At 34.0% G+C, this 8603-nt stretch overlaps 1 protein-coding gene across 2 annotated transcripts; it reads right to left on the reverse strand.

Moving 5' to 3' along the window:
* Positions 1-1280: 1280 nt before the first annotated feature.
* On the reverse strand, positions 1281-7021 carry LOC129924255 (uncharacterized). Of its 2 annotated transcripts, none has more exons than XR_008776259.1 (2): positions 6220-7021; positions 1281-2978 (listed from the first exon to the last, which is right to left on the reverse strand). XR_008776259.1 is itself a non-coding variant. In XM_056018498.1 (2 exons), exons 1-2 carry the CDS (start codon positions 3253-3255, stop codon positions 2327-2329), a joined length of 660 nt encoding a protein of 219 aa, XP_055874473.1. In that variant the 5' UTR covers positions 3256-3432; the 3' UTR covers positions 1304-2326. The 2 variants fall into 2 exon arrangements, 1 of the variants encoding a protein (XP_055874473.1); XM_056018498.1 differs by lacking the exon at positions 6220-7021 and adding an exon at positions 3248-3432 and having other exon boundaries at positions 1304-2978.
* Between the last annotated feature and the right edge of the window lie 1582 nt (positions 7022-8603).

Here is an 8603-nt window from a genome sequence, read left to right on the forward strand (position 1 = left end):
AGAGTTGATTTCATTATGTGCTTATTGAATATTAAGGTATTATTCGTATTTCAATGGATATCTATAGTTGAAGCTCCAGTGTCACTAGTAGTAATTGTTCTTATTGTTACCCGCTGAGATGCGGACGTGATTGATACATTTGATACCGCTGCTATGCGGATAGGATTGTGTATTATTTCTTGACTTGTAGCACTAACAAGGAGTGCAGTGCATTATTATTGTAGTAAAATAAACTTCATGTTTGTCTGCTGAAACGAGCTTCAGTTAGTTTATAATATTCGTCTTGTCACGTGTCTAGAGTACTTCAGGAAGCAAGAACTCAGCATTACACATTGACACTAATGATATGGAAAATATTTCTCTATTGGTAGCATTATCTCGGTATGTTATTCAAATGATCCTTCTCAGCCGTCACTGCTCAGTCTTTTTTCAAGGTGGCGTTGGGACAATGATTGTTTTGAGTAGGTGGATTTCATCTCCAAGCTAATTGATTTGTTTGTTCAAATTGGCCGTGCTTTTTGAAAGATGGCTCCTGCTTTCCAATCCGTGATAACACTGCCTAAATTCGGGTGTAACAAATCAATAATTTAGCTTACAGTTTTATTGTTCAATTTTAAGAAACAAAAAAACCCCACAATAGTTGTTTGTTTTTAGGGAGAGATTTCGTTTTCCTTGGGTGGGGGGCCCCCTGAGCCTACCGCACTGGGTGACACCGACCCTAGTGACGCCACTGAATCTAGCCATGCATGTTAATCAATAATATAAACTTTAGCCTACTAAGTAGTTGGTTATCCTGGCTGATACCACACTCTAATTTTTAGTACCCATTAGAGTTTGGTGGACTTAGAGGTATCATAAATATTCTGAATCTCAAAGCCCTTGTCTTTACCAGGTTCAGAAGTCATGGGTTGTAACCTTCAGCCATTAAATCACCTAATTAAAGATGTAGTGAAAGAAGTGTATACTAAAAAAAAATGTATATGGGTTAAATACATTTTGTCGCATCAAAACCTCAAAATGAATTTTTAAAATTGTTATTTTTTTTCGACCACATTTTTCACCTGCGGTCACATCATTATTTTTCTTTTTTTATGAAAATTAAACATTTTGAAAATTTTTGCAGCCTATTACCTATGATATACTATCAATAAACTACATGTGAAAAATTATTAGTCTAAATTATACAGAACTAAAGATTTTGAGATTCTTGTGGACAACATGCACCTAACAATACATTTTGAGAAAAACGCATTTAAAGTTTTTAAAATGATATAAAATATTTATTGCAACCATAAAAATGAAAAAAAAAGGGAAATATTTACATAATATAACATAATAGATAATAAAAAAACTATTCATTAAAATGGCCTGATTGATAGGTTGGACCTTCGAGAACCTCTGCCCGGTGCTCATGCTCAATTCTTCGTTTTTTCAATTTTTTTCTCCTGGACACTTATGTGATTAATCTTTTTCTAACAACAAGCTGTAGTTTGACATTTTGCTTTTTCTCACTAGAAGAAATGTTCTTTAGTGTCCAGGGAACGCCTAATATGTCAAAAACTGATGCCAACAGGCTAAAACAGCAAGGTATGTCGCCGTCCTTAGTTTTTAATGTTGCGAATTCTGTTTTGGGGCATCTTTGCCAAATGAGGGAATGAAAAGATTCATTGGCGTTTTGTGTTCCCATTCTTGAACATGTTTTTAACAGATCTGTGTCTGTTATAGGAAATAACAGTTTTCCTATTTCTGATGTGATGGTCTGATTATGTTTTTTGTATGGCTGTTTTAGTGCCTCTGATCTCTTAAAGTGTGACACCAAGATGTAGTGCCATCAGGACACAACCTGTGGTTATGATCTAGGTCTGAGCTCATCATATGAAAAAATGAGCCCATAACAGCCAGCTTCATTTTTTTGAATGTCAGGAGCATTTTGGCGCAGAACTTTGGAATAGTTATTTGTAATTTTTTCAATTTTTGGCTTTGTAAGCCTATAATTTAGTTCTTTTTTGTTAGACATTCTTTTTGAGATGTGGTTAATGCAGTCCTCTTTTAAGATTTCTACATCATATCCTGAGCTGGTAATGGCAGATGAATGTGATTTACTATCACCATCACACAGCATCATGCCATAAACAAGTTTTCTGATGCCACAGAGTGAGAACAAATTTTGGATGCTGCTGCGGCCTCCATTGCATTTGCTGAGCCACTGAAGTTTTTTTGACACATATGCATAGAGGCATCAAAATTTAGTTCTGCAGAGTTTGAATCACAAACACAGCAATAATTTGATAGGACTTCGGTGTCGATGACGAGTCCAGTATCAAAATCAATAACTGCCAATTCCTGAATGAGATGAGTGGCCCCTTTTATGCCAAGTCCCATCAAAAGAAACTGTAATAACAGGACAGCCTGTTGAACTTATTCTATCATCTGTAGTCAGAGGTTGTGAAATGTTTCTTCCATGCACAACAGCAGATGCCCTAATCATACATTCTTCACCAGCTTCAATTATAGCAGTGTTGACTATGTTAGCTAGATTGTTATAAGTATTTCTGTGCATGCAGGGCATACTCATAAGTCCACAAAACCTATCAAATTTAGAATGCGAGATTCCAGATTCTTTTAATGCAGCGACAGCGCGGACATTAATATCCAGATGAACATTATTACTTTTTTTTGAGGTCCAGTCAGGCCACAAATATGTTTCACAATTTAGGCATTTGATTTTAATCAAATGAGCCATGCCTTTTGATTGTGTGATGCACATGGTTAATTTTTTGTCGAAGCAATGTGGACAGCACAACAAGGAGACCATTGTGGTCAATTCCATTGAATTCATCATGACGTATATGAAATCTTCAGGCAGCCTCTTATTGGTGTTATCAGCGTTAGTAATTGCAGTTAGAATTATTTTTCGTTCAGCTGCACTTGCAGGCTGCGTTGTTGCTGCTTCAGATCCAGCTGTATCCAAAACAGAGCTGCAAACAAATAAAAAAAAATTAGAGGTTCTTTAAAAAAAAATTCAATAGTATGAAAGTACACGTCACATCTATTTATGTACAACATAAAGATTATTTTAAATTTTATAATGCATTTTAGGAATCATATATTGTATTCATCAAAAGTAAAAAATGTAAAGTGACATGTTACATGTAGATCTATATATCATGGTTCATACAACTTTTGTGAAAATGAATTCCAGACATTTATGTTTTCCAGACTTACTAACAGTAAAAAGGATGGCTACCTGAGCATGCCATATGTGCTCTGGACTGCTGTATTCGTGATCTTGGGTTCAAACCCTGCCAATAACTAACCCCTGTCGTACTGTGGGAGGTTTGGACTAGGGTGTAATAATAATTTTCAATTATTAAGGAACATACGGTACAAGGGGGAAAAAAAGTCACTAATCTTGTAGCACTTAGACTTGGGAAATTTAGTAGGCCCTATATAGTTCAATAGGCCTAACTTAGTTGTAAAATCTTATTCTTAATCTCATAACTAGTCCAACAGTTTTATAATTTTTATATAGATATTTAGTGGCGTAAACATTAGACACTAGTTAAAAAGTAAAGACTTATTTAGACTAGCCTAGGTTAGAGGGCCTACCTCTAGTAGGCCTATAATTCTATTGGAGGAGATAATTTTAAATAAAGATCTAGAGATAGATTAACTGTATTGAACTTAAAATTTAATTTGTAGTAGTGGCTTACTTATGTCTAATTCACAATAGGCCTATGCCTATGTGAATACTGACTTGTTTTTTTTAACGGGGTAAAAATTGATAATATTGATCTAAATCTATATCATAACCATACTAGATTATAATTATAGATCTATATGCTAAGTATACTAGATCTAAATCTAGACTTAGATCAAGACTAAATCTAGTAGTAGATCTAGTATTCTAAGTCTTTTTAGTTTTTGAGTTTAGACTCAAGATCTATATTCTACATTGAATAGATTTGGGGGAAAAAAAAAAGGGGGGGGGGTAATCGTGCATAGATCGAGACTAAATCTAGTTGCAGACCTAGTAATCTAAGTCATTCTTGTGCTCTAGTCTTTTATCTTTTAGTTTAGACTAAGATCTAGATCTATATTCTATGTTGACTAGATATAATATAACTTGTTTTCTTTATTTAAATGGGGGGGGGGGGGGGGGGGAATCGCGCATAGATCGAGACTAAATTAGGTACTAAATCTAGTAGTAGACCTAGATCTAGTAATCTAATTTGCGCATAGATGAAGATTAAATCTAATTCTAGACCTAGTAATGGAAGTCATTCTAAAGGCCTAGTCTTTTAGTTTAGACTCAAGTGCGCATAGACAGCTGCCAAATAATTAACCTAAAAAACTAGGGGCCTTCGATGGGAAGTTTTACCGATCTTATAGGCATATTCTATGTTGACTAGATATATTATAATATAATTTGTTGTCTTTATTTAATGGGGGGGGGGGGGGGGGTAATCACACATAGATCGAGGCTAACATTAGGCTAGTAAAAAACCTTGATCTATTAAGAAGTGGCGCATAGATCAAGACTAAATCTAGTAATCTAGTCTAGTAGAATTTAGAATTTAGTAGATCTAGTAGACCTAGAACAGATATAGATCTAGTAATAAAAGTCGCGCATAGTCATAGATCGAGACTAAATCTAGTAGTAGACCTAGATCTAGTAAACTATCTAAGTCGCGAATAGATCGAGACTTTTAAATCTAGTAGTAGACCTAGATCTAGTAAGTCATTCTTGTTGCCAAATATTTTTGGTTTAGACTCAAGATCTAGATCTAGACTCTCTATATATATTCTATATTGAAGTCATTGACGAGATATATTTGTTTTCTTTATTTAAAAAAAAAAGGGGGGGGGGTAATCACACATAGATCGAGGCTAACATTAGGCTAGTAAAAAACCTTGATCTATTAAGAAGTGGCGCATAGATCAAGACTAAATCTAGTAATCTAGTCTAGTAGAATTTAGAATTTAGTAGATCTAGTAGACCTAGAACAGATATAGATCTAGTAATAAAAGTCGCGCATAGTCATAGATCGAGACTAAATCTAGTAGTAGACCTAGATCTAGTAAACTATCTAAGTCGCGAATAGATCGAGACTTTTAAATCTAGTAGTAGACCTAGATCTAGTAAGTCATTCTTGTTGCCAAATATTTTTGGTTTAGACTCAAGATCTAGATCTAGACTCTCTATATATATTCTATATTGACGTCATTGACGAGATATATTTGTTTTCTTTATTTAAAAAAAAAGGGGGGGGGGGAGTTTCGCCCATGCATAAATAAATCTAGGCCAAAAACTTCCCGACCTTTGGTAGCCTAACTGAAATTTGATCGACCATCTAGATAATATAGAATAACATCTGATCTTCTAATCATCATCTTTTTTGAAGTAACGTCTGTATTATATAAGATAAGATAACAGCAGTCATAATAAACTAGTTACTAGTCTAGGACTAGATCTATTACTAGATCTAAATCTGATTTAAGTCTACAGTACACCGTCTAGAAATTGGCTGGCATTTCACTGACATGCCGTGGATTGCGCGTGCTTTCACAATAGATAGATCTAGTAGGCCTATTAATGGAAGCCTCTATGCCCAACTAGATCTAGCAGCCTAGCGTTTTACCGGTTACGGCGCCTGAGGGCTGAATGACATCGGATTATTTTTTTTTCAAATTCCAGACATTTAACAAAATTGCATTGAAAAGTAGCAATTTTCCAGACTTTTTTAAGACTGAAATCTGAATTTTGAAATTCCAGACTTTTTCCAGACCGCGTACGAACCTTGATATATGTATTAGATCTTAAAAAAAAAAAGACCAAGTTGAAGTCCTACAACTACATGATAATCTAGATTTAGAATCTAGTAGATCTAGATGTGACTGATGACCACTGATGTCTAGATCTAGATCTAGTCAATCTAGAATATCTAGTCATTCTAGTTCTAATGTGATCTATGTCCCTTATCTATACTAGATCTAAAAAAGGATAGATCTCTATGTTTGCAATCACTTTCATGATATTTATTTAATGTCTAGATCTATATATATATAGTTCTAGATGTGATTCATTGATATGATAAACACGTTGCGTTTGTCGAATTCAAAGATTGATGAAGCAAAGACGGCAAAGTGATTATCTCATTATTTTATGTGTAAGCACACGCTGGTCTAGTAAATAAAAAACTCTAGATTTAGACTTACCTTTGTAATTATGCATTTGTCTTTGAAGCATGTCTTCCTCTGGGCTTACAGTAACGTTTTTTCTTTCCAAACATATAACCTTTTGTTGGCATTTCTGAGTTTGAATAATGAATCGAGGCTTTCAAATGTTTACAGAAGAAGGACCGGTTCACGTCATGTGCGCATGCGTGTAAATTTTGTTGTCATAGTTACCAATGTAGCTTTGATAGTGCGCATGCGTAAATATGGCTTAGTGAGTGTGTATATGAGGATATAGGGAAAAAAAAAGAGGTAGTGACGTATTTTGAAAGTTTATATTTATAGAATGAGAAACCATGCACATAATCGGAACTAGAAAAGTAGACCTTTGTATCGATACCATCTGTTAGGGATAAGAGCGTACATTAGCTTATCAACTTTAGCTTACAAAATGTTGATTTTTAACCAAAACATCAAAATTTTGCTTATACATCTACTTTTAAAATACAAAATTGATGTATAAAGCGCAGTTTTTTTAGTATTCTGATAGGGAATTCGTTTTCTAGACATTTTAAACTATTAAAATCAATTAATTTTAAAATATCGATATTTTTGACCTAGATCGATGTTTTCTCACTGTGCATCCCCCTTAAATACGCAGAAGTCCGATTTTAAAGATCCATCCCCCCAAAAAAAGCACAAGCCGATTTCAAATAGCCACTACAAATAACAAACAGGTCGATTCAAAACAGAAACTACGAATAATGTTCATATATGAAAAATGCACAAGTCTATTCAATCAGCCACCCCCAAAAGAGTAGAAGTTGATTCTAAATAACCACAAAAAAAAAAAACAAAAAAAAAAACCAACATAGGTCCGATTCAAAACAGTCATTACAAAAATGTCGATTCCGAAAAAGCAATCACAAAAAAAAATGGATTACAAACAACAATTAATTTAAGAAATTTCTTGATTCGAAGACAAGCCTTATTAAGTCCTTAATTAAGATCATTCGGGAAATACCAAAAATAAAATACAAAAGCTTTAAAGCAAGCCTGCAGATTATCACTATAGGTTGTTCCAAGATTTCGAATCTGTCAACAACTGTTCTTACTAAGCATCTAGGAGGTAAAAAGAACCTGTGCAAGAAATTTCTTTTTAATAGGTGCGACAATGTAAGAGATTTATTGGTTTTCGAAGACAAGCTTTATAATTTCCTTATTAAGTTGATTGGGAAATATCAAAAATAAAATACATAGCTTTCATAGCAAGCCTACGGTTTTTCGCAAATGGTGGTCCTAACGTTTTGATTCTTTCGAAACCCGTTCTTAGTAAGCATCTAGGAGTTAAAAGAAACCTGTGTACGAAATTTCACGTAAATAGAAGCGACAGTTTAAGAGATATCTTGATTTTCGAAGACAAGTCTTATAATCCCCTAATATTTATTTATAGTTGATTTGGGAAATACCAATAATAAAATACAAAGCTTTGATAGCAAGCCTGTGGTTTTTCGCAAATTGTGGTCCCAACGTTTTGATTCTATCGAAACCCGTTCTTAGTAAGCATCTAGGTGGTAAAAGGAACCTGTGTACTAAATCTCACTTGAATAGAAGCGACAGTTTAAGAGATATCTTGATTTTCGGAGACAAGCCTTATAATTTCCTTATTAAGTTGTTTTGGAAATACCAATAATAAAATACAAAGCTTTGATAGCAAGCCTGTGGTTTTTCGCAAATTGTGGTCCCAACGTTTTGATTCTATCGAAACCCGTTCTTAGTAAGCATCTAGGAGGTAAAAGAAACCTGTGTACGAAATTTCAAATAAATAGAAGCGACAGTTTAAGAGATATCTTGATTTTCAAAGACAAGTCTTATAATCTCCTAATATTTATTTATAGTTGATTTGGGAAATACCAATAATAAAATACAAAGCTTTGATAGCAAGCCTGTGGTTTTTCGCAAATTGTGGTCCCAACGTTTTGATTCTATCGAAACCCGTTCTTAGTAAGCATCTAGGAGGTAAAAGGAACCTGTGTACTAAATTTCACTTGAATAGAAGCGACAGTTTAAGAGATATCTTGATTTTCAGAGACAAGCCTTATAATTTCCTTATTAAGTTGATTTGGGAAATACCAATAATAAAATACAAAGCTTTGATAACAAGCCTGTGGTTTTTCGCAAATTGTGGTCCCAACGTTTTTATTCTATCGAAACCCGTTCTTAGTAAGCATCTAGGAGGTAAAAGAAACCTGTGTACTAAATTTCACTTAAATAGAAGTGACAGTTTAAGAGATATCTTGATTTTCAGAGACAAGCCTTATAATTTCCTTATTAAGTTGTTTTGGAAATACCAATAATAAAATACAAAGCTTTGATAGCAAGCCTGTGGTTTTTCGCAAATTGTGGTCCCAACGTTTTGATTCTAT

This window comes from Biomphalaria glabrata, chromosome 1 (assembly GCF_947242115.1).
Source record: "Biomphalaria glabrata chromosome 1, xgBioGlab47.1, whole genome shotgun sequence".
Classification (NCBI taxonomy): domain Eukaryota; kingdom Metazoa; phylum Mollusca; class Gastropoda; family Planorbidae; genus Biomphalaria; species Biomphalaria glabrata.